Source organism: Hemitrygon akajei, chromosome 1 (assembly GCF_048418815.1).
Source record: "Hemitrygon akajei chromosome 1, sHemAka1.3, whole genome shotgun sequence".
NCBI lineage: Eukaryota > Metazoa > Chordata > Chondrichthyes > Myliobatiformes > Dasyatidae > Hemitrygon > Hemitrygon akajei.
The window spans coordinates 5,948,176-5,974,559 of record NC_133124.1 but is presented as its reverse complement, the minus strand read 5'-3'; the positions used below and the strand labels follow the sequence as shown (position 1 = coordinate 5,974,559).

The window sequence follows — 26,384 nt, the reverse complement described above, 5'->3', positions numbered from 1 at the left end:
TCGACCCTGAACAACGGAGGCCTCAAATCGAAGAGATTCTTACGTGTCCCTAATGTGTTTGCTTCCACCTCCACCCGTATCAGGGTGGTCCACGCACTCACCGTTCTCTGTGTAAAAAAACCCACGTCTGACATCCCCTCTTACTTTCCTCCAATCACCTTAAAATTATATTCATAGGACATAAGCGCAGAGTTAGGCCACTGAGTCTTCTCCACCATTCAACCATTATGAGGAGAATTGCCCTGACCTATCCCCACCCCTGTCAGGGCATTCCACAGACCCACCACTCTCTGTGTAAAGACATCCCCCTTGTACCTTCCTCCAGTCTTCAAATTTGTTGACTACTCTGAGTTGTATGTCTCTTGACTCGACTTATGGCTTTAGCGCAGTGTTAATCTGCTGAGACATAAGGCCACAATACTCCAGAACAATCAGTACATCAATTGCCAGCCAGCTGGGGTGTGTGGACACATCTGTGAGTGTACCTATTCAGCAGCAAGCTCCAAGACATTATTGGTTAAAGATTCGCTTTATTTGTCACATATATATCAAAACATACAGTGAAATGTGTTGTTTGCCTCAAATCAAATCAGCGAGGATTATGCTGGGCAAGTTCGCCATGCTTCCAGTGGCAGCTTAGCATGCCCACAACTTACTAACTCTAACCTGTACTCCCTTGAGAACTGGGAGGAAACCTACACCCACCCAACACATCGGGGGGAGGGACGGGAGCCTGAAGCCACACACACAAAACTTTAGGAGCAGCTGCTTCCCCTCCATTCAGATTTCTGAATGCACAGAGTCCACGAGCAATACTTCACTAGTTTTGTTCGCTTTTTCTGCTACTTTTTATACATGTTTATTACTGTAACTTATAGTATATTTCATATATTGCACTGTACACCTGACACAAAACAAAGAATTTTACAGCCATATGTTAGTGATAATGAATCTGATTGTGATCGGAGGGAGAATGTACGAACTCCTTACAGGCAGGGGTGGGTATCAAACCCTGATTAGTGATTACGGCTGCTGGAAAGCGATGCGCTAACCCCTGGGCTACCGTGACATTGTTGAATCATTCACTTTGGCAAACCTGCCCCAGCATTACCCCATACTTTAAACGTGACAAGACCTTGCACCATCTCCTATGTGTTGGGAGCCACCTACTGGTGACGGGCAGACTTTAATCTCCATCTTCACTGCTCCAGCACAGCCCAGGCCCGAAATCAGAACCTCAGATCGAGCTCCAAACTCACGGAACCCAGGCAACAGTGTTCCGTAAGACACAGGAGCAGAATTGGGCCATTTGGCCCATCTAGTCTACTCCGCCATTCCATCATGACTATCCCTCTCAACCCCATTTTCCTGCCATCAGAATCAGGTTTAATGTTACCGGCTTATGTCACAGAACTTGTTGTTTTGATGCAGCACTACATTACAATACATAGTAATTTTTAAAATATATAAATTAGAATAACGAATATAAAAAATTAAATTAGGTAGTGAAATAAGAGCAAACACATATTCTCTGACACCCTTACTAATCAAGAACCTTTGCTTTAAACCTCATCTCTGTTCTAAAGGGATGTCCCTCTATTCTGAGGCTGTGCCCTCTGGTCCTAGACCCCCACTATAGGAAACATCCTCCCCACATCCACACTGACTAGGACTTTCAATATTCGATAGGTTTCAGTGAGATCCAGCCTCCGCACCCCCCCCCCCCCCCCATTCTTCTATACTCCAGCGGGTTCCCTACAGTTCTGATTGTTTCTGTTACATGAATAACTTTAGCAGGCAGTCGAGCTTCACAAGGTATCAACAACTCTTCCAATCCTTCAAATCCACTGACAGGACAAGTCCTTTCCTGGGCCTACAGAAAGTGTGGATACAGCCACGTCCATCAGAGGCAAAGCTCTCCCCACCAATGAGCTCGTCTACGAGGAGCAGTGCTGCAAGAAAGCAGCACCCTTCATCAAGAAGACCATTCAGGCCATGCTATCGTCTCACTGCTCACTACCAAGGTACAGGAAGGAGCCTTAGGTGCAACACCACCAGGGTCAGGAACAGTTATTACCCCCCAACCATCAGGCTCCTGAGCCGGCGTGGACAAATTCACTCACCACAATATTGAAACGAGTCCACAACCTATGGACTCACTTTTGAGGACTTTACAACTCATGTTCGCAGTATTATTTATGCATTTATTTGTATTTGCACAGTTTGTCTTCTTTTACACACGTCTTTGTGTGTAGTTTTTCATTGATTGCATTGTATTTCTTAGTTCTACTGTGAATGCCTGCAAGAAAATGAATCTCAGGGCAGTACTCGGTGATATATATGTACGTTGATAATAAATTTACTTTGAACGTTAGGCCCTTGTTTCATTCAAGCAGATCCGATGTTCAAGCCATATTGTTTGCCTGCTCAACACCTTTCACCCTGAACCCTAGACCTCTCGTTCTAGTCTCACCCAACCTCAGAGGAAGAAGCCTGCTTGCATTTGTCCCGTCTATACCTTTCATAACGTTGTACACCTCTATCAAATCTCCCCTCATTCTCCTTTGCTCCAGGGAATATAGTCCTGAACTTTTCAGCCTTTCCCAATAACTCAGGTCCTCAAGTCCTGGCAACATCCTTGTAAGCTATTTCCGCACTCTTTCAATCTTATTGACATCTTTCCTGTAGGTGGATGACCAGACTGCATACAATACTCCAGACCAGGCCTCACTATCATCTTATACAATTTCAACATAAGATCCCAACTCCTGTACTCCATACTTTGATTTATGGAGACCAATGTGCCAACAGCTCTGTTTATGTGACCTTACTCACATTACCAAAGAGCCTGTGTGCCACCTCACTACACAAACATATACAATACCAGGAGCTGGCAGAGCAGTGCCAGAGACAGGGGTGGAGGGCACGATGCCAGCCTATCGAGGTGGGGTCTAGAGGTTTTGCTCCCTGCTCACTCTGCAGACCTACGCTCTCCTTGGCATAATAGGGGCTGCAAAGTAAAAGACACCAAGACCATCACAGAGGCTGCTGAGTGAGCCTATGGATCAAGAGATGTGACCCACGGACCAGCGCTGGGTGTTTCTGATCAGCCCTGGCTGGGTCACGGAGGCGAGTGTGCCTGATGTCGAAAGACCAGAAACACGCAGTGACCCCAGGTTACATCACTGATGATGTGACCCAGCACATCCTCGGATGAATCTCAACATCCTAACAATCATACCGAAATTAAAATGAAAAATGCCAGAAGCACTCAGCAGCTCAGGCAGTATCTGTGAGGGAGGGATAATTAATGTTTTGGATCTGGGAGTTGAATTCCAGGGTATAAAGTCCTAATAAGAATATAGATATCTTTGTTTAAGAAATAGATACTGATTAGGCTATAGTGAGAATTTCCTGTTCTGCTTTGAAAGGTGACATATAATCCTCAAAGACATAAAGAGCCTTTGTTTAATGACTTATTCAAGAAATGACAGATGGGGCAGTAGCCTGCACTAAAATGTCAGCCTATGCTTGGAGCACAATCTTTGATGCACAGTGTGAATACACAGTCTCCGAAGATGGAGAGTTCTTTGGCATGTGCAGTGGAAATTTATTCTGGAACCATTATCTTTCTTGTCTATTCCTGCCAAGACATTCAGTGGTAGCTCGGATTACTTAACTCTGTAAGAATGAGCTCAATAAAAAATTGTTAATGCTTAGGGCAGCTGTGCCGAGAACACAGCTTTCATTTCAAGTGTGGCTCTTTGAAGTGCACCTTGTGTCTCTTCAAGGATCAAGGATCAACCTTATTCACCATGTACACTCACACGTATACAGAATAAACACATGCTGTGCTGTCTGGGTGTGATACGTGGTGTACTGTCAGGATGGCAGTGATATACAGGCCTCTCAACAGCAGCTGGGATGTGAACCACCGAGTGGAGTAGGAAAGAGAAGATGCATATCAAAAGGGCAATGTTCTGACAACCATGGGAGATTTCAACATGCAGGTTGGAAATGGATCTCAAGACAGAGAGTTTGTTGAATGCCCACAAGGTAACCTTTTAGAGCACTTTGTCATTGAGCCTACGGGGGCGATCAGCTATACCGGATTGGGTGTCTGACGTCGACGTAGCAGGATTTCAGTGGAGTAAAGGAAATTACAGTGGTATGAGAGAGGAGTTGACCAAAGTAAATTGGAATGAGATACCGGCAGGATATCAGCAGAACAGCAATGGCGTGAGTTTCTAGGAAAATGAGTAAGATGCATTCCAAAAACAAAGAAATACTCAAATGGCAAAATAGAACAACTGTGACTGACAAGGGAAGTCAAAGCTGATGTAAAAGCAAAAGAAAGGGCACACAACAAAGCAAAGACAGAGGATTGGGAAGTTTTTAAAAAGTTTTTTAAAAAAAAGTTTTTAGCAACTAAAAAATTCATTAGAAGTGAAAAGATGAAATATGAAAGCAAACTAGCGAACTATGAACAGTAAAAACTTTTTCAAAGTACTGTATGTAAAAAATAAAAGAGAGATGAGAATGGATAGAGGACCACTAGAAAATGTGGCCAGAGAAATAATAACGGTCCAAGGAGATGGCGGATGAACTAAGTGAGTATTTTGCATCAGTCTTCACTGTGGAAGACACTAGCAGTGTGCCTGATGTTGAAGAGTGTGAAGGAAGAGAAGTGAGTACAGTTGCTATTACAAGGGAGAAGGAACTCAAAAAGCTGAAAGAACTAAGTGTACATAAGTCACCCAGACGAGAGGATCTGCACCCTATGGTTCTGAAGGAGGTAGTGATAGAAATTGTGGCAGCACTAGAAATGATCTTCCAAAAATCGTTGGACTCTGGCATGGTGCCAGAGGACTGGAAAATTGCAAATGTCACTCCCCTCTTCAAGAAAGGAGGAAGGCAGCAGAAAGGAAATTATAGACCAGTTAGCCTGACCTCAGTGGTTGGGAAAATGGTGGAGTCAATTGTTAAGGATGAGATTATGGAGTACTTGGTGACACGGGACAAGATAGTACAAAGTCAGCATGGTTTCCTTCAGGAAAAATCCTGCCTGATGAACCTGTTGGAATTTTTTGAGGAGATTACGAGTAGGATAGATAAAGGGGATGCACTGGATATTGTGTACTTGGATTTTCAGAAGGCCTTTGACAAGGTGCCACACATGAGGCTGCTTACCAAGTTAAGAGCCCGTGATATTACAGGAAAGTTACTGGCATGGTTAGAGCATTGGCTGATTGGAAGGAGGCAGTGAGTGGGAATAAAAGGATCTTTTTCTGGTTGGCTGCCAGTGACTTGATGTTCTGCAGGCGTTGGTGTTGGGACCACTAAGTACACAGATTCAACAGTGGCTAGATGGGAGATGCCAGAGAGTAGTGGTGGATAATTGTTTATCGGGATGGAGGCCGGTGACTAGCGGGGTGCCTCAGGGATCTGTTTTGGGCCCAATGTTGTTTGTAATATACATAAATGATCTGGATGATGGGGTGGTAAATTGGATTAGTAAGTATGCTGATGATACTAAGGTAGGAGGTGTTGTGGATAATGAGGTGGGTTTTCAAAGCTTGCAGGGAGATTTATGCCGGTTAGAAGAATGGGCTGAACGTTGGCAGATGGAGTTTAATGCTGAGAAGTGTGAGGTTCTACATTTTGGCAGGAATAATCCAAATAGAACATACAGGGTAAATGGTAGGGCATTGAGGAATGCAGTGGAACAGAGAGATCTAGGAATAACAGTGCATAGTTCCCTGAAGGTGGAGTCTCATGTAGATAGGGTGGTGAAGAAGGCTTTTGGAACGCTGGCCTTTATAAATCAGAGCATTGAGTACAGAAGTTGGGATGTAATGTTAAAATTGTACAAGGCATTGGTAAGGCCAAATTTGGAATATTGTGTACAGTTCTGGTCACCGAATTATAGGAAAGATATCAATAAATTAGAGAGAGTGCAGAGACGATTTACTAGGATGTTACCTGGGTTTCAGCACTTAAGTTACAGAGAAAGGTTGAACAAGTTAGGTCTCTATTCATTGGAGCGTAGAAGGTTGAGGGGGGATTTGATCGAGGTATTTAAAATGTTGAGAGGGATAGATAGAGTTGACGTGAATAGGCTGTTTCCATTGAGAGTAGGGGAGATTCAAACGAGAGGACATGATTTGAGAGTTAGGGGGCAAAAGTTTAAGGGAAACACGAGGGGGTATTTCTTTACTCAGAGAGTGATAGCTGTGTGGAATGAGCTTCCTGTAGAAGTAGTAGAGGCCAGTTCAGTTGTGTCATTTAAGGTAAAATTGGATAGGTATATGGATAGGAAAGGAGTGGAGGGTTATGGGCTGAGTGCGGGTAGGTGGGACTAGGTGAGATTAAGAGTTCAGCACGGACTAGGAGGGCCGGAATGGCCTGTTTCCGTGCTGTGATTGTTATATGGTTATATGGTTATCGTCATTCAACCACACACATGTATCCAGTAGAACGAAACATTGTCCCTCTGATGGCAAGCTGTGAAGCATAATACATATTGTCACACAAAGTACATAGAGTGATGATCCAGCACATAGAGTCACAAAGTAATATCAGCACAGTCTCTGAGTGACGTGGCCTGAAGACTGACAGGTTGACATAAAGGGTGAGGGGTATGTTTAAAAGACAATAATATTCAACAGTTATTAAAAAAATGAAGAATTATATATAAACAAAGCTAGAAGCACTGTTGTGGAATAACTGTGATTCTCTTCAAAGACTGGCTGCCTGGCATCAGTGGTCACATAACCAGGTTTTGTGATATGAACCAGCTGCTCATATGACCATCCACCACCTGTTCCCTTGACTTCACATGACCCAGATCAGGGGTGCTAAGCAAGTGCTAAACCTTTGCCCAAGGATGACCTGCAGGCCAGTGGAGGATAGGAGCACCTTACACCTCCTTTGGTAGAGATGTATCTCTACCCCATGGAGATCAGTGAAATCAGTATGTACTTAGTTAAAATTGGAACTGTTGATGTCAACAAGAATCAGCTATCAAACTCAGTCCATTGAATTCGCACTCGGAAGTTGGTGTTCCGTTCTGGTCACCTCATTGTACGAAGGGTGTGGAAGCTTTAGAGAGGACATAGAGGAGATTCACGAAGATACTATCTGGATAAGAGAGCATGTCTTATGGGAATAGGTTATGCAAGCTAGGGCTTTTCTCTTTGGAAAATAGGAGGATGAGAGGTCACTTGAGAGAGGTTTACAAGATGAAAAGAGACATAGATGAAGACTTTTTGCCAGAACAGAAATGACTAATACAAGGGGCATAATTTTAAGAGGGCGGTGGGATGGAGATATGTCTCTACAAAAGGGAATGTGAGGTGCTCCTTTCTTCCACTAGCCTGTAGATCACCATTGGGCAAGGTGTAGCACCTGCTTAGCCCCCTAATCTGGGTCACATGAAGCCGTGGGAGCAGGTGATGGATGGTCATATGAGCAGCCGGTGCACATCACAAGTCCTGGTTATGTGACCACTGACGCCAGGCAGACAATCTCTGAAGAGAATTGATAATGGATGGGGTCACCCATCTTGTAAAGACACTGCTCTTCTGTAGAAAAATTTTCCAAAACCGTCATAGTTAAGGAAAGATCATGATAGCCCACGTCGTACAACACAGCACAACATTAAGGAATGAATACTTTCAAGGTGATTGGAGGAAAGTTTGGGGTTATGTCAGAGGTATGTTTTTTTTCCACTGAGTACAGAGGGCATGCCAGAGGTACGGTTTTCACACTTTGTCTGTAAATATCAACTACGTAAACAAAATAACAACTGTTTATTCCTCTCCATAAATGTACCCTGACCTGCTGAGTTCCTACAGCATTTTGTGTGTGTTAGAACTGTCTGTTATAAGATATGGGAGCAGAATTAGGCCATTTGGCCCATTGCGTCTCCTCTGCCATTTCATCACACTGATACATTTTCCCTCTTAGCCCCAATCTCCTGCCTGCTCCCCGTATGCTTTCATACCATGACCAATCAAGAATCTATCAACCTCTGCCTTAAATAAACATAAAGAATTTGACAGATTCACTATTCTCTGGCTAAAAAAAATTCCTCCTCATCTCCATTCTGAAAGGACATTGCTCTCTTCTGAGGCTGTGTTCTCTGGTCTTAAGATTCTCCCATCATAGGAAGCATCCTCTCCACTTCTGCTCTATCAAGGCCTTTCATCATTGAGTAGGTTTTAGTTAGGTCACCTCATACTTCTGAATACAGGCTCAGAGCCAAACTTTTTTTATGACAAGCCATTCAATCCTGGAATCATTTTCATGAACCTCCTTTGAACTCTCTCCTTACAGGCAGCACATCCTTTCTAAGATAAGGGGACCAAACCTGTTCACAACACTCCAAGTGAGGCCTCACCAGTGCTTTATAAAGTCTCAACATTATATCCTTGTTTTTATATTCTAGACCTCTTGAAATGAATGCTAACATTGCATTTGCCTTCCTCACCACAGACTCAACCTGCAAATTAACCTTTAGGGAATCCTGCACAAGGGCTCCCAAGTCCATTTGCGTCTCACATTTTATTTTCTCTCCATTTAGAAAATAGTCAACCCTTTCATTTCTTCTTTCAAAGTGTATTGTTTTCCTGTTCTCATAACCTGTCTAAGTCCTTCTGTAGCCTCTCTACTTCCTCAAGATTGCCTGCACTCCACCTATCTTCATATCATCTGCAACACTTCTGTCATCCAAATCATTGACATTTAACGTAAAAAGAACCGGTCCCAACACAGAGCCCTGTGGAACACCACTAGTCACTGGCAGCCAACCAGAAAGGGCTCTCTTTGTTCCACCTCTTTGCCCCCTGCCATCAGCCAATGTTTAATCCATGCTAGAACGTTAACTGTCAGTAATTCATGCACCCAGTCTTCTTCAAGACCAACAATTCCCAATCTCTCAACATTTTTACTCAATATCTGTTGTTTTACTACTAAAGTTGTTATGCTTGTATTTAGAGTCATGGAACACTGCAGCAGAGAAACACAAGCCTTTTGGCCCATCCAGTCCGTGCTGACAGTCTGTCTAGTCCCGTCAACCTGTACCGAAGCCACATCCCTCCACAGCCTCCCATCCATGTACCTATCCACGTTTCTTTTAAATGTTGAAAACGACTCCACAATCAACCACTTCCACTGGCAGCTCATTCCACACTCTCACCTCCCTCTGAGTGAAGTTCCCCTTCAGGTTCTCCTTAAACATTTAACCTTTCACCCTTAATCCTTAACTTCAAGCTCAGTGGAAAAAGCCTGCTTCCATTTACTTTTTTTATACCCCTCATGATTTCTCCATCTGCCATATTGTTGGCCGCTCACTAACCATAAGCATGACCTCACCATCCACCTCACTATGGTAGAGGCACAAGAGATGGTGCAGATGCTGAAATCCAGAGTAACACACACAAAATGCTGGAGGAACTCAGCAGGGCGGGCAGCATCAATGGAGGGAAAGGAACAGCTGATGTTAGCAGTCCTGATGAGGGGCTTTGTCCTGAAATGTTGACTGTCTATTTCCCTCCATAGACGTTGCCTGAGTGGCTGAGTTTCTCCAGTAAGTTGTGTGTGTTGCTCTATCTTGTTACTGTCTGCCTGCACTGCGCTTTCTCTGTAGCTGTTACACTTTATTCTGCACCGTTATTGTTTTCCCTTGTACTACCTCCCTCCAGCAGAGGCTGAGGGGAGATCTGCTCGAGGTTTATAAGATTTTGAGAGGCACAGCTAGAGTAGACAGACGGTAGACAGGCAAGAAATCTTAGAATTGTCTCAATTTCTTACCAATGATCATTGCATATATTGGCAGGTGGAGGCTTTGTCTTGCTGATACACGTGGTAAAGGAAAGGAATATTAATTCTCATTCTAGGATGCTTCCAGATTAGAGGGTGTGTTCTATCGCACGAGGCTGGACAAAGTTGGGTTGTTTTCTCTGGGCTGGCAGAGACTGAGGGGAGATCTGATAGAGGTTTACAAGATTATGAGAGGCACAGATAGTGGACGGACAGGATCTTTTCATAAGGGTTGAAGTATCTAATACCAGAGGGCATGTGTTTAAGGTGAGAGCAGGTCATTTTAAAGGAGATGTGAAGGGCAAGTTTCTCTCCCACAGACAGTGCTGTGTGCCTGGAATGCACTGCCTGGGGTGGTGCTATCATATAAATATTATTGCGAAGAGAGAACGACAGCACCTCTACTTCCCCGGGAGTCGGCGGAGATTCAGCATGTCATCAAAAACCTTGGCAAACTCCTATAGATGCGTGGTGGAAAGTGTGCTGACTGGCTGCATTACACCAATGCCTTTAAGAGGAAAATCCTGCAAAAGGTAGTGGATTTGGCCCAGTACATCACGGGTAAAGCCCTTCCAGCCATTGAGCACATCTACATGAAACGTTACTGTAGAAAAGCAGCATCCATCGTCAAAGATCCTCACCACCCAGGCCAGGCTCTCTTCTCACCGCTGCCATCAGGTAGAAGGTACAGTTGCCTCAGAGGTCGCACTACCAGGTTCAAGAACAGTTACTACCCCTCAACCATCAGACTCTTGAACAGAAGGGGGCAAGGGGATAACTACAGTCATTCTACTTCCAGTGTTGCCACAAGCGATGGTCTCAATTTAAGGACTCTTCTATTTTGTTATTTCATGCTCGTTATTTATGGCTATTTATTTATATTTGCACTTGCACAGTTCGTTGTCCATTAATCGTGGTTACCGTCACAGCTCCATAGATTCACTAGGTATGTCCACAGATAAAGAATCTCAGGGTTGTACGTGGTGACATGTATGTACTCTGAAAATAAATTTTACTTTGAAGTATTTTTGCTAGAGGCAGAATCATTAGAGACTCTTAAGAGATGTTTAGATGGACACATGAATGTGAAGGAAATGGACATGTGTAAACGGAGGGGATTCGTTGGCCATTGCTTCAGCACATCATTGGGGGCCAATGAGCCTGTTTCTGTGCTGTACTGTTGTACTTGGACTAAAAAGTGCTTTCATGTGTGACTATGTTCCTTTTTCCCCCCTTTCTCGCTATTTTGAATGCACGTGTAAGTTTCTGCGCCTTGGTCCCTGGGGAACGCTGTCTCATTTGACTGTATCCAGGTATGATTTGAATGACAATTAAACTTGATTTGATTTGACGTTCAATGTTCTAACTCAGTGCAATGTTGTAATGGATGGATCTGTAGGGATAGGATGCAAGGCAAGATTTTCACTGTACCTCAGCACACGTAACAATAATAAATCCAATTTATCATCCATGAAGCCTCTCGGTATTCTCACCTCCATCCACCTTGTTTTCCAGCAGCAAGTGAGAACCGGACTTCAGGGAGGGGAAGTCAGGAGAGCACACACCAGTCCTCATGGAGGGGGCAATGTGAGATGGGGCAGCAGCTTCAAATACCTGGGTATCAACATCCCAGACCATCTATCCTGGGCCCAACATATAGATGCAATTACAAAGACAGCAATTGCACACCAGTGGCTATACTTCATTGGGAGTTTGAGGAGATCTGGTATATCATCAAAGACTCTAGCACATTTCTACAGATGTACCTTTGGGAGTATTCTGTCTGGTATGGAGGGGGCACTGCATGGGATCAGAAAAATTTGCAGAAAATTGTAAACTCAGCCTGCACCATCATGGACAATAGCCTCCCCTGTAGTGAGGGCACCTTCAAAACTTAATGCCTCAAGGTGGCAACCATCATTAAGGACCCCCATCACCCAGGACCTACCCTCTTCTCATTGTTCCCTTCAGGGAGAAGGTACAGGAGCCAGAAGACACACACCCAATGATTCAGGAACAGCTTCTTCCTCTTGGCATCAGATTCACGAATGGACAATGAACCCATGAACACCACTTCACTATTCCTCTTTCCCACTATTTATTTTTTTGTGTATTGCGATGTGCTGCTGCCACAAGACATTTCCCAACACAGGACACCGATAATAAACCTGAGTCTGATTCCGAACCAAAGGCCTGATGTAGGCTGCCAGTAGTTGGGAAGCAAGCTGGACGACACAGTGATGCAGAGGTAAGCACAATGCTTTACAGTATCAGTGACAGGTTCAATTCCCACCGCTGCCTGTATACATTCTCCTGTGTGGCTTTCCTGCTACCGGTCAGGTTCCTTGGTCACTGGAAGTTGTCCCGCGATTAGGCTGGGGTTAAAACTGGGCGGCACAGTTGGAAGGCCGGAAGGGTCCCACCTTATCTCAGTAAATAAATAAACTTGCAAGAAAAGTTCCTATAATCAGAGGAATTAAAACACTAATTCCTTACCCCCTGGCGTGTCGCAGTTCTCCAGATTAGGCTGGAAGCCAGCAAATAAGCTGGTCAATGTGGACTTGCCGACTCCCGCTTCGCCGATGAGGACCACTCTGTACAGACTGTTGCTGGAATCAATGGAGAGGGCGGAGTCAGAAGATTCGGACGACCAGCTCCCCCCGTAAGGTTCAGTCGGACTGAGGCAGGATCTGGAGCGGACCATGTATGCGCTCTCTCTCCACAGCTGCCGGCTGTCCGCAGGAATACTCCAGCGCTGGTGAGCGGGCGCAGGCCTCAGGGGCAGGCTACCGCGCCGTCTAGCATGGTTTAGTGTCATGATTTACCAACCCTGCAAACAAATAGAATCCCCGTGTTAGTAAATTTATTATCAAAGTATGTATATGTCACCACACCCAAACCTGAGATTCATTTTCCTGCAAGCATTTACAATAAAATAAAGATATACAACAGAATTTACGAAAAGCTATATGTAGGGGTTTTTTTTCTCTTTGGAGAGAAGGAGGATGAGAAGTGTCCAAGAACGAGGGTTTTCTGGAGAGGACCTACAGTGAGGTCGTTACACCGAGGATACCGGAAGAGAGAAAGGGGGTGATGATGAGGAAGGAAAGGATGCTTGAAGTACAGGAGACCCCAGGGGATGTACCTCTCGTAAATAGGTTCACCTTCTTGGAAGCTGTCAGGACAGAAGATAATATCAGTCTGAGAGGCGGACAGGTCTCCGAGCCGAAAATTGGTGCAGAAGCAGAGCCGAGGAGTCAGACATCAGGAAGAGCCGTGGTAGTAGGGGACTCCATAGTAAGAGGTACGGAAAGGGGTTTCTGCGGCAACAGGCGAGATTTAAGGATGGTGTGTTGCCTCCCTGGTGCTAGGATCCAGGACATCACGGACCGATTTCAGGGAATCCTCAAGGGTGAAGGTGAACAGCCAGAAGTGGTAGTGCATGTCGGCACAAATGACATCGGGAAGAAGAGGAAGGACATTCTGCAGCGGGACTTCAGAGAACTCGGAAGAAGGCTGAAAAGCAGGAGTTCCAGGGTGGTTATCTCTGGTTTGCTTCCAGTTCCTCGTGCTGGAGAGGGCAGGAACAGGGAGATAATGGATCTGAATGTGTGGCTGAGGAACTGGTGCAGGAAGCAAGGATTTACATTCTTGGACCACTGGGATCTGTTTTGGGGTAGGGATGAATTGTACAAAAGGGACGGGTTGCACCTTAATAGGCGGGGGACCAGTATTCTGGCAGACAGGTTTGCCACTGCAACACGGATGTGTTTAAACTAAGTAGTGGTGGGGAGGGGATGAACTGGAAATATAAGGATGGAGTTAAAGGGAAAGTGAAAATAAGAAAAGTTAAAAAGGACAACAGAATCAATGGAGTAGAAAGCTCAAGAAGAGATCATACAGTATGGCCAAGTGAAATAGGAATTGATATGAAAGGAGAGGGGAGTACCAAATTAAAAGTATTATATATGAATGCACGAAGTATAAGGAATAAAGTAGATGAGCTTGAGGCTCAGTTGGAAATTGGCAACTACAATGTTGTGGGAATAACTGAGACATGGCTTCAAGCGGACAGGGCCTGGGAAATGAATATTCAAGGATATACATCTTATCGAAAGGACAGACTGACTGGCAGAGGGGGTGGGGTGGCTCTGTTTGTGAGGAATGATATTCAGTCCCTTGCGAGGGGGGACATAGAATCTGGGGATGTAGAGTCAGTATGGATAGAACTGAAAGATTCTAAGGGTAGAAAGACCCTAATGGGTGTTATCTACAGGCCCCCAAACAGCAGTCTGGATGTAGGGTGTACGTTGAATGAAGAGTTAAAATTGACATGTCGCAAAGGTAATGATACAGTTGTCATGGGGGATTTCAACATGCAGGTAGACTGGGAGAATCAGAATGGTACTGGACCCCAAGAAAGGGAGTTTGTGGAGTGCCTCCGAGATGGATTCTTAGAACAGCTTGTACTGGAGCCTACCAGGGAGAAGGCAATTCTAGATTTAGTGTTGTGCAATGAACCAGATTTGATCAGGGACCTCGAGGTAAAGGAACCATTAGGAGGCAGTGACCATAATATGATATGTTTTAACCTACAATTTGAGAAGGAGAAGGGAAAATCGGATGTGTCAGTATTACAGTTGAACAAAGGGAACTATGGAGCTATGAGGGAGGAGCTGGCCAAAGTTCAATGGAACAATACCCTAGCAGGGAAGACAGTGGAACAAAAATGGCAGGTATTTCTGGGAATAATGCAGAAGGTGCAGGATCGGTTCATTCCAAAGAGGAAGAAAGATCCTAAGGGGAGTAAGGGGCGGCCAGGGCTGATGAGGGAAGTAAAGGGCAGTATAAAAATAAAAGAGAAGTATAACATAGCAAAGATGAGCAGGAAACCGGAGGACTGGGAAGCTTTAAAGAGCAACAGAAGATAACAAAAAAGGCAATACGCCAAGAAAAAATGAGGTACAAAGGTAAACTAGCCAAGAATATAAAGGAAGATAGTAAAAGCTTCTTTAGATATGTGAATAGCAAAAAAATAGTTAAGACCAAAATTGGGCCATTGAAGACAGAAACGGGTGAATTTATTATGGGGAACAAGGAAATGGCAGATGAGTTGAACAGGTACTTTGGATCTGTCTTCACTAGGGAAGACACATACAATCTCCCAGATATAATAGTGGCCAAAGGAACTAGGGTAAAGGATGAACTGAAGGAAATTTATATTAGGCAAGAAACGGTTTTGGATAGACTGTTGAGTCTGAAGGCTGATAAGTCCCCGGGACCTGATGGTCTGCATCCCAGGGTATTTAAAGAGGTGGCTCTAGAAATCATGGATGCATTGGTAATCATTTTCCAATGTTCTATAGATTCAGGAACAGTTCCTGCTGATTGGAGGGTGGCTAATGTTGTCCCACTTTTCAAGAAAGGAGGGAGAGAGAAAACAGGGAATTATAGACCGGTTAGCCTGATGTCAGTGGTGGGAAAGATGCTGGAGTCAATTATAAAAGAGGAAATTACGACACAGTTGGATAGCAGTAGAAGGATCAGTCCAAGTCAGCATGGATTTATGAAGGGAAAATCATGCTTGACTAATCTTCTGGAGTTTTTTGAGGATGTAACTATGAAAATGGACAAGGGAGAGCCAGTGGATGTAGTGTACCTGGACTTCCAGAAAGCTTTTGATAAAGTCCCACGTAGGAGATTTGTGGGCAAAATTAGGGCACATGGTATTGGGGGCAGAGTACTGACATGGATTGAAAATTGGCTGGCTGACAGGAAACAAAGAGTAGTGATTAACGGGTCCCTTTTGGAATGGCAGGCTGTGACCAGTGGGGTACCGCAAGGTTCGGTGCTGGGACCGCAGCTGTTTACAATATAAATTAATGATTTAGATGAAGGGATTAAAAGTAACATTAGCAAATTTGCTGATGACACATAGCTGGGTGGCAGTGTGAAAAGTCAGGTGGATGTTATGAGAATGCAGGGTGACTTGGACAGGTTGGGTGAGTGGGCAAATGTATGGCAGATGCAGTTTAATGTGGATAAATGTGAGGTTATCCACTTTGGTGGCAAGAACAGGAAGGCAGATTACTATCTAAATGGAGTCAAGTTAGGAAAAGGGGAAGTACAACGAGATCTAGGTGTTCTTGTACATCAGTCAATGAAAGCAAGCATGCAGGTACAACAGGCAGTGAAGAAAGCTAATGGCATGCTGGCCTTTATAACAAGAGGAATTGAGTATAGGAGTAAAGAGGTCCTTCTGCAGCTGTACAGGGCCCTGGTGAGACCCCACCTGGAGTATTGTGTGCAGTTTTGGTCTCCAAATTTGAGGAAGGACATTCTTGCTATTGAGAGAGTGCAGCATAGGTTCACAAGGTTAATTCCTGGAATGGTGGGACTGTCATATGTTGAAAGATTGGAGCGACTGGGCTTGTATACACTGGAATTTAGAAGGATGAGAGGGGATCTGATTGAAACATATAAGATTATTAAGGGATTAGACACGCTGGAGGCAGGAAGCATGTTCCTGCTGATGGGTGAGTCCAGAACTAGAGGCCACAGTTTAAGAATAAGGGGTAGGCCATTTAGAACAGAGATGCGGAAAAACTTTTTCACCCAGAGAGTGGTGGATATGTGGAATGCTCTGCCCCAGAAGGCAGTGGAGGCCAAGTCTCTGGATGCATTCAAGAGAGAGTTAGATAGAGCTCTTATAGATAGCGGGGTCAAGGGATATGGGGAGAGGGCAGGAACGGGGTACTGATTGTGTATGATCAGCCATGATCACAGTGAATGGTGGTGCTGGCTAGAAGGGCCGAATGGCCTACTCCTGCACCTACTGTCTATTGTCTATCGTCTATTGACTTGATAGAGATGTACAAGATGGTAAGAGGTACAGATCAGGTGGACAGGCAGAGACTTTTTCCCAGGTTGGAAATGGTTGATACAAGGGAGCATCAGTTTAAAGTGATTGGAGGAAAGTTCAGGGGGATGTCCGAGGTAAGCTCTTTACACACAGAGTGGTGGGTGTGTGGAACGCCCTGCCGGGGCTGGTGACGGAGGCAGAATTATCAGGGACATTTAAGAAACGCTTCGATAGGCACATGGGAAAATGGATGTCATGTAGGAGGTAAGGGTTAGACTGATCTTACAGCTGGTCAAATGGTAGGCACAACATGGTGGGCCAAAGGGCTCTAATGTTCTATAACAAACCGGCGAACAACCAATGAGGAAAAGGAAACAAGTTGTGCAAATAGTAAATAAATAAAAATAAACAAATAAATAAATAAATAAATAAACACACATGCATAAATAAATAAATAAATAAACAAACACATAAATACATACATACAAACAAGGCGAGCTGTATAGTTCTGAAAGTGAGTGTTAGAATAGCGCAGCTGACGGTGTAGATTAGAGCGAACAAGTCAGAAACAGCTCGGATAACCGAGGCTTCGTTCATCAGTAATAAACAGAACGCAGATGGAACTGTTTTCCGATCTGCGTCACAACTCCAAGGATAACGTGCTTCACCCGCTGCAAGTTTTACCAAACTTTCTCAACTCTTTGGTGAAATGTTTCAGAGAAGCAATTCGGGGGTCCGAAAGGCTCTTCGCAAATGCGCCCTCCAATAAAGCATTTGAGGATGGAACTGTAAAAAGCTCTTTCCTCACTTTGCAAACCAACCGATTCCTTTACAGTAATGATATTGTAAAGGCACAAACACATCGGCAATTTTTGTGCATTGTCTATTAAGATTCAATATTGTTTAATGTCAATTCCAGTACACAAGTGTAAAGGAGGATGAAATGATTGTTACTTCGGATTCGATGCACAAAAAACGCAATAAAATAAAGAAAATGATAAAACACAATAAATATAAATACATAAGATCGCTTATATACATAGATTGATTGTATGTCCATAAAGTGACGCTAGGCACAGGAATGTCTGTACATAAGGTGACTGTAACAGAAACTGAAGAGGTGGGGGGCGGAGCGGGGTTCAAAGTACCGTTAAGGTAGATTTAGTAACCAGACATATATAGTATGCTACCATATACTACCTTAAGATTAATTTTTTTGCGAACATTTATAGGAAAATATAGAAATACAATAGAATCTATACGCTGAAAAACAACCTATTAAACGATAAGCGCAAGAGATTCTACAGATGCTGGAAATCCAGAACAACACACACAAAATGCTGGAGGAACTCAGCAGGTCGGGCAGCATCTATGGAGAGGAATAAACGGTCGATGTTTGGCGCTGAAACTCTTGCTGATGTTTATTCATTTCCATAGATGCTTCCTGACCTGCTGAGTTCCTCCAGTATTTTGTGTGTGTTACTCTAGATTTCTAGCATCTGCACCACCTCTTGTGGAAACGATATTTGTAATTTTTTTTTACGGCGCGAAGTGATTTCACAATTCCCGCTGCTTAAGTTCCACGATGTTCTTTCTATTATACTAACATCCGCGGCGCACTGAGGAACCGTTTGTTGCTGAAGTACCTTACCCCGCCACCTTCTCCCGTGCGCTCCGGCGTTCTGGTTTGTTTCGATCCGAGGCTGCCTGGGTTTTCTGATTTATGTCTAATCCTCAGTGGGATTGCTGTCGCTCCGGTTCTAATTCGCTCTGATCTCTCCTCTGCTTTATATTAAGCAGATCTGACCAGAACAGAGCTTTTCCGTGATGTCACTAAACTAAAAACTCCCCTGACAGCTTCCACCACAAATCTCCTCTGCACTCCCCCTCCCCCTCTGCTACTCCACTCCAACGTCAGAAATTAAACACGGGAAACTTAAAAGTTCCTGTCACTGTACGAGGCAGTAAGGCTGATCAACTCCTCCACCCACTCACCCACCCCTCCACACTCCCAATCACCACTGATAATTTCCTGTCAGTCCCCCTATGTACAGACATCACTGTATGGGCATACAATCTTTGTATATAAGCTATCTCGTATTTATTGTGTTTTTTATCTTATTGTGATTTTTGTGCTGCCTCGGGTCTGGAGTAACAATTATTTCATTCTCCTGTACAGTTGTGTACAGGAAATGACATTAAATAATCTTGAATAACGGTGCAAGTGGCTCATAAACTAACCTCGACGAAACATACAGACCATTACAGCACAGTACAGGCCCTTCGACCCATAATGTTGTGCCGACCTCTTTTAACCTACTCTAAGATCAACCCCTCTTGCATAAACCTCAATTTTTCTGCCATCCCGTGTCCATGTTTCTTAAATGTTCCTCACGTATCTGCGTTCACCACCATCCCTTGCAGGGAGTTCCACGCAGTCAGCACTGTGTTAAAAAAACCTGACTCTGACATCCCTGCACCTTACTTCACCTGAAAATTACGGCCCCTGGCATTAGCCATTTCGTAAAAGTTCAAAGTAAATTTATTATCAAAGTACATATGTCACCATCTACCACCCTGAGATTGGTTTTCTTGTGGGTATTCAAAGAAAATACAAAGAAACGCGAGAGATTCGATGAAAGACCGCACTCAACAAGACCGACAAACAACCAATGTACAAAAGCCATAGAAACATAGAAAACCTACAGCGCAATATAGGCCCTTCGGCCCACAATGCTGTGCCGAACATGTACTTTAGAAATTACCTCGGGTTACCCATAGCCCTCTATTTTTCTGAGCTCCATGTACCTATCCAGGAGCCTCTTAAAAGACCCTATCGTATCCACCTCCACCACCGTCGCCGGCAGCCCATTCCACGCACTCACCACTCTCTGCGTAAAAAACTTACCCCTGACATCCCCTCTGTACCTACTTCCAAGCACCTTAAATCTGTGCCTTCAGACAGCGAACTGTGTAAATACAAACATTGAAAAAACGAGATACTACTACTATTAATAATAATAATAATAATAATAATAATAAATGAGCAATAAATATCGAGAACACGAAGAGTCCTTGAAAGTGAGTCCAGAGGTTGTGGGAACGGTTCAGTGTTGGGGCAAATGTGGTTGTGTGAAGTTATCTCCTCTTTGCGCCCAGGGGAAGAAGTCTCGGGTATGGATACCTTACGTCCTAATTTATTCTCAAATTTAGACAATTCCACTGAGAGCCAGAGGTTGGAGAGCAGATTGAACGTAGATTTTCAAGAACCTTAACCCAGAGAACGCCGCAGTTCTCCACTGAAACCGTTCAGCTGCGAATTCTTTGCGGGCACATCTCCGCTTGTCCCAAGTTCTCGTTCAGTCCCGGGAGGAATCTTTCTGTACCTACCCCGCCGCCCAGTTGCACCTTGGCCGATAAGCTTTTCTCTATTCTAAAACTACCGTCCTCCTGAAAAAAAAAGCAACCAACCCGCACCACCCTCTCCCGCGAGGTATCGGAACGGTCGCCCAGCGGAATGAGATAGACGGCACATCGAGTACAAATCTTCCCCAAGTTCCCAGATTTACAGGCGAAAGCTGACAGTGACAAGTTCTGAAGCAGAACGTTTCTCCGGTGATAACAGAGCTTGAGACGTTCACTTCTGAACCAATTATTCAGAACGGATAGCTCAACGTTATAAATAAACAAGCTGAGAAACGCCAGCACGCACGAGAAAGGACCCCGAGGCATCCCGTTAACAGTTATTCTGAGCGGATTGTTTCAGGAACTGAAGAGCCAGCATACAATGTTTTAGGATCAGCTTAAACCCGGGAGTTTCTGGAAATCCAGAGCAACACAGACAAAATGCTGGAGGAACTCGGCAGGTCAGGCAGCAGCTATGGAAATGAATAAACAGAGGACATTTAGGACCGAGACCCTTTATAAACAGCAGCTCTTTCCTACTGCCATCAGATTTCTGAATGGACAAAGAACGCATTTACACCACCACACTATTTTGGCTCACTTTGCACTAGTTTAATTATATATAATTACAGGACTACAAGAGGAATGGAGATAAGCTAACCCCTATTGACATCAATGGTTCTGGGAATGAGAGGGTGAACAGCTTTAAATTCCTCGGCATACACATCACCGAGGATCTCGTGGCCTGCACACACCGGCTGTGTGGTGAAGACGGCAACAGCGCCTCTTTCACCTCAGACGGTTGAAGGAGTTTGGTGTGGGCCCCCACATCCTAAGAACTTTCTACAGGGGCACAATTGAGAGCATCCTGACTGGCTGCATCACTACCTGGTATGGAAATTGTACTTCACTCAATCTGGGACTCTGCAGAGAGTGCTGCGGACAGCCCAGAGCATCTGTAGATGTGAACTTCCCACTATTCAGGACATTTACAGTGACAGGTGTGTAAAAAGGGCCCGAAGGATCATTGGGGACCCGAGTCACCCCAACCACAAACTGTTCCAGCTGCTACCATTCGGTAGCATAAATGGTACCGCAGCATAAAAGCCAGGACCAACAGGCTCCGGGGACAGCTTCTTCCACCAGGCCATCAGACTGATTAATTCATGCTGACACAACTGTATTTCAATATTATATTGATTGTCCTGTTGTACTTTATTTATTATAAATTACTATAAATTGCACATTTAGACGAGCACATAATGTAAAGATTTTTTACATTATTAAGATTTAAGAAATAAAGTCAATTCAATTCAATATATAGATTTTTAGTTTATAGTTTTTTTTTGGTCTTTCATTGATTCTATAGATTAATTGAGTATGCTGGCAAGAAAATGTATCTTAGAGTTGAATATGATGATTTATATGTACTTAGATAAAACCATATGACATAGGAGCAGAATTAGGCCATTTGGCCCATCAATCCCTTTTTCCCTCCTCAGCTCCACTTCCCTTTAACCTTTGATGTTGTGTCCAATCAACAAATGGTCAATCTCTGCCTTAAATACACCCAACGACCTGGCCTCCACAACTGCCAGTGATAAACAAACTCACCACCCTCTGGCTAAAGGAATTTCTCAGCATCTCTGTTTTAAATGGACACCCCTCTATCCTGAGGCTGTGCCCTTTTGTCCTAGACTCCCCCACCATGGGAAACATCCTTTCCACATCTACGCTGTCTAGGCTTTTCAACATACGAAAGGTTTCAATGAAATGCCCCCCCCCCCCCACACATCCTTCTAAATACCAACGAGTACAGACCCAGAGCTATCAAACATTTTTCATATGATAACCCTTTCATTCCTGGAATCATCCTTGTGAACCTCCTCTGGACGGTCTCCAATGCCAGCACATCTTTTCTAAGATAAGGAGCCCAGAACTGTTCACAATACTCAAGGTGAGGCCTCACCAGTGCCTTATAAAGCCTCAGCATCACATCCTTGCTCTTGTATTCTTGACCTCTTGAAATGAATGATAACATGGCATTTCCCTTCCTCACCACCAAATCAACCTGCAAGTTAACCTTGAGGGTATTCTGCAATAGGACTCCCAAGTCCCTTTGCATCTCAGATTTGTGGATTTTTCCCCACTTAAAAAATAGTCTGCACATTTATTTCTACTACCAAAGTGCATGACCATACATTTTCTAACGTTGTATTTCACTTGCCACTCTCTTCCCCACTTTCCTATTCTGTCTAAGCCTTTTGCAGCCTACCTGTTTCCTCCACACTACCTGCCCCTCCACCAATCTTCATATCTTCTGCAAACTTGGTAACAAAGTCATCTAGAAACATAGAAAACCTACAGCACAATACAAGCCTTTCAGCCCACAATGCTGTGCCCTCTATTTTTCTAAGCTGCATGTACCTATCCAGGAGTCTCTTAAAAGACCCTATTGTGCCCACCTCCACCACTCTCACCGGCAGCCCATTCCATGCACTCACCACTCTCTACGTAAAAAACTTACCCCTAACATTTCCTCTGTACCTACTTCCAAGCACCTTAAAACTGTGCCCTCTCGTGCTAGCCATTTCAGCCCTGGGGAAAAGCCTCTGACTATCCACACAATCAATGCCTCTCATTATCTAATACACCTCTATCAGGTCACCTCTCATCCCCCGTTGCTCCAAGGAGAAAAGGCCGAGGTCGCTCAACCTATTCTCATAAGGCATGCTCCCCAATCCAGGCAACATCCTTGTAAATCTCCTCTGCAACTTTTCTATGGTTCCCAAGTCCTTCCTGTAGTGAGGCGACCAGAACTGAGCACAGTACTCCAAGTGGGGTTTGACCAGGGTCCTATATAGCTGCAACATTACCTCTTGGCTCTTAAACTCAATCCCACGATTGATGAAGGCCAATGCACTGTATGCCTTCTTAACCACAGAGTCAACCTGCACAGCAGCTTTGAGCGCCCTATGGACTCGGATCCCAAGATCCCTCTTATCCTCCACACTGCCAAGAGTTTTACCATTAATACTATATTCTGCCATCATATTTGACCTACCAAAATGAACCACCTCACACTTATCTGGGTTGAACTCCATCTGCCACTTCTCAGCCCAGTTTTGCATCCTATCAATGTCCTGCTGTAACCTCTGACAGCCCTACACACTATCCACAACACCCCCCCAACCTATGTGTCATCAGCAAATTTACTAACCTATCCCTCCACTTCCTCATGCAGGTCATTTATAAAAATCACAAAGAGTAGGGGTCCCAGAACAGATCCCTGAATCACACCACTGGTCTCCGACCTCCATGCAGAATGTGACCCATCTACAACCACTCTTTGCCTTCTGTGAGCAAGCCAGTTCTGGATTCACAGAGCAATGTCCCCTTGGATCCCATGCCTCCGTATTTTCTCAATAAGACTTGCATGGGGTACCTTATCAAATGCCTTGCTGAAATCCATAAACACTACATCTGCAGCTCTTCCATCATCAATGTGTTTAGTCACATCCTCAAAACATTCAATCAGGCTTGCAAGGCACGACCTGCCCTTGACAAAGCCATGCTGACTATTCCTATTCCTAATCATATTATGCCCGTCCAAATGTTCATAATTCCTGCCTCTCAGGATCTTCTCCATCAACTTACCAACCACTGAAGACTCACTGGTCTATAATTTCCTGGGCTATCTCTACTCCTTTTCTTGAATAAGGGAACAACATCCTCAACCCTCCAAACCTCCGGAACCACTTAAGCTCCTTCCTACTAGCCTTGTAATCTTCTAGATCTCTATCATTACCTTGTGTTTTGTAGCTTTTGTAAGCTCTTCTTTTCTTCTTGACTTGATTTACAACAGCCTTTGTATACCACGTTTCCTGTACCCTACCATCCTTTCCCTGTCTCATTGGAACATATCTACGCAGAACCTCATGCAAATATCCCCTGAACATTTGCCACATTTCTTCCATACGTTTCCCTGAGAACATCTGTTTCCAATTTATCCTTCTGAATTCCTGCCTGATAGCCTCATATTTCCCCTTACTCCAATTAAACATTTCCCTAACTTGTCTGTTCCTATCCCTGTCCAATGCTTTGGTAAAGGAGATAGAATTGTGATCACTATCTCCAAAATGCTCTCCCACTAAGAGACCCGACATCTGACCAGGTTCATTTCTCAATACCAGATCAAGTACAGCCTCTCCTCTTGTAGGCTTATTTACATATTGTGTCAGGAAACATTCCTGAACACACCTAACAAACTCCACCCCATCTAAACCCCTCACTCTAGGGAAATGCTATTCAATATTTGGGAAATTAAAATCCCTCACCACAACAACCCTGTTATTATTACTCCTTTCTAGAATGTATCTCCCTATCTGCTCCTTGATGTCCCTGTTACGATTGGGTGGTCTATAAAAAATACCCAGTAGAGTTATTGACCCCTTCCTATTCCTAACTTCCACCCACAGAGACTCCATAGACAACCCTTCCATGACTTCCTCCTTTTCTGCAGCCGTGACACTCTCTCTGATCAACAGTGCCACACCCCCACCTCTTTTGCCTCCCTCCCTGTCTTTTCTGAAACATCTAAAGCCTGGCACTTGAAGTAGCCATTCCTGCCCCTGAACCATCTGAGTCTCTGTGATGGCCACAACATAGCTCCAAGTGCTGGTCCACGCTCAATGCTCATCCACTTTATTCATTATACACCTCATATTAAATAGACACATTCAAACCATCAGTCTGAGTGTGTCTCTTCTCTATCACCTGCCTATCCTTCCTTTCGCACTGTCTCCAAGCTTTCTCTATTTGTGAGCCAACCTCCCTTTCCTCCGTCACTTCAGTTTGGTTCCCACCCCCCAGCAATTCTAGTTTAAACTCTCCCCAATAGCCTTTGAAAACCTTCCTGCCAGGATATTGGTCTCCCTCAGATTCATGTGCAACCCGTCCTTTTTGTACAGGTCACACCTGCCCCAGAAGAGGTCCCAATGATCCAGAAATCTGAATCCCTGCCCCCTGCACCAATCCCTCGGTCAGGCACTTATCCTCCACCTCATTCTATTCCTATACTCACTATCACGTGGCACAGGCAGTAATCCCGAGATGACTACCTTTGAGGTCCTGCTTCTCAACTTCTTTCCTAACTCCCTGTAGTCTGCTTTCAGGACCTCCTCCCTTTTCCTACCTATGTCGTTGGTACCAATATGTACCGCGAGCTTTGGCTATTTTCCTTCCCACTTCAGGATATCGTGGATGCCTCAGAAACGTCCTGGACCCTGGCACCTGGGAGGCAAACTACCATTTGTGCTTCTTTCCTGCGTCCACAGAATCACCTGTCTGACTCCCTAACTATAGAGTCTCCTATCACTACTGCCATCCTCTTCCTTTCCCTACCCTTCTGAGCCACAGGGCCGGACTCTATTCCATCATCTAAATCATTGATGTACAACATAAAAAGAAGCAGTCCCAACACTGACCCCTGTGAAGCATCACTAGTCACTGACAGCCAACAAGGAAAGGATCCTTTTATTCCCACTCACTGCCTCCTACCAATCAGCTAATGCTCCAACCATGCCAGTAACTTTCCTGTAATACCATGGGCTCTTAACTTGGTAAGCAGCCTCATGTGTGGCACCTTGTCAAAAGCCTTCTTAAAGTTCAAATATACAACATCCACTGCATCCCCTTTATCTCCTCAAAGAATACCAACTGGTTGGTCAGGCAAGATTTTCCCTTCAGGAAACAATGCTGACTTTGTACTATCTTGTCCTGTGTCACTAAGTACTCCATCACCTCATCCTTAACAATTGGTTCTAACATCTTCCCAACCACTGAGGTCAGGCTAACTGATCTATAATTTTCTTTCTGCTGCCTTCCTCCTTTCTTAAAGAGTGGAGTGACATTTGCAATTTTCCAGTTCTCTGGCACCATGCCAGAGTCCAATGATTTTTGAAAGATCATTTCTAATACCACCACAATCTTTAATGCTACCTCTTTCAGAACCCCTGTCATAGGCAGGGCATTGGGAGCGGACCCAAATGCAAGACACAGACACTGAACTACCAGGAACAGGACAAGGCGTGAGAAGGAAGCAAGGAAAGTGGGGAAGAAAGGACGTTGGACATGATACAGGCCCAGGACGAGACAAGGATTCCAGGCCTGGGCCAGGACTTGACTAGGATAGTGGAACCAGGACGTGGAACTGGGAACTAGGAGCCTAGGCTAGGACTCCGAGCCAGACACTGGACAAGGACCCAGAACCTGGATTTTGACTCAGGCTTGGACC

The 26,384-nt window shown here is 44.5% G+C and overlaps 1 protein-coding gene across 2 annotated transcripts in view; it reads right to left on the bottom strand.

The window, feature by feature from the left end:
• Positions 1 to 18,522, bottom strand: part of gem (GTP binding protein overexpressed in skeletal muscle) — a 38,146-nt gene extending 19,624 nt beyond the window's left edge. Inside the window, exons 1-2 of one of the 2 annotated variants that reach the window (XM_073027308.1) lie at positions 18,331 to 18,522; positions 12,319 to 12,652 (exon numbers count right to left, since the gene is read on the bottom strand). In XM_073027308.1, coding sequence (XP_072883409.1) covers positions 12,319 to 12,640 — 322 coding nt within the window. In that variant the 5' untranslated portion in view covers positions 12,641 to 12,652; positions 18,331 to 18,522. The remainder of the gene's footprint in view (positions 1 to 12,318; positions 12,653 to 18,330) is intronic. The other variant, XM_073027215.1, reaches the window with a different exon arrangement.
• Between the last annotated feature and the right edge of the window lie 7,862 nt (positions 18,523 to 26,384).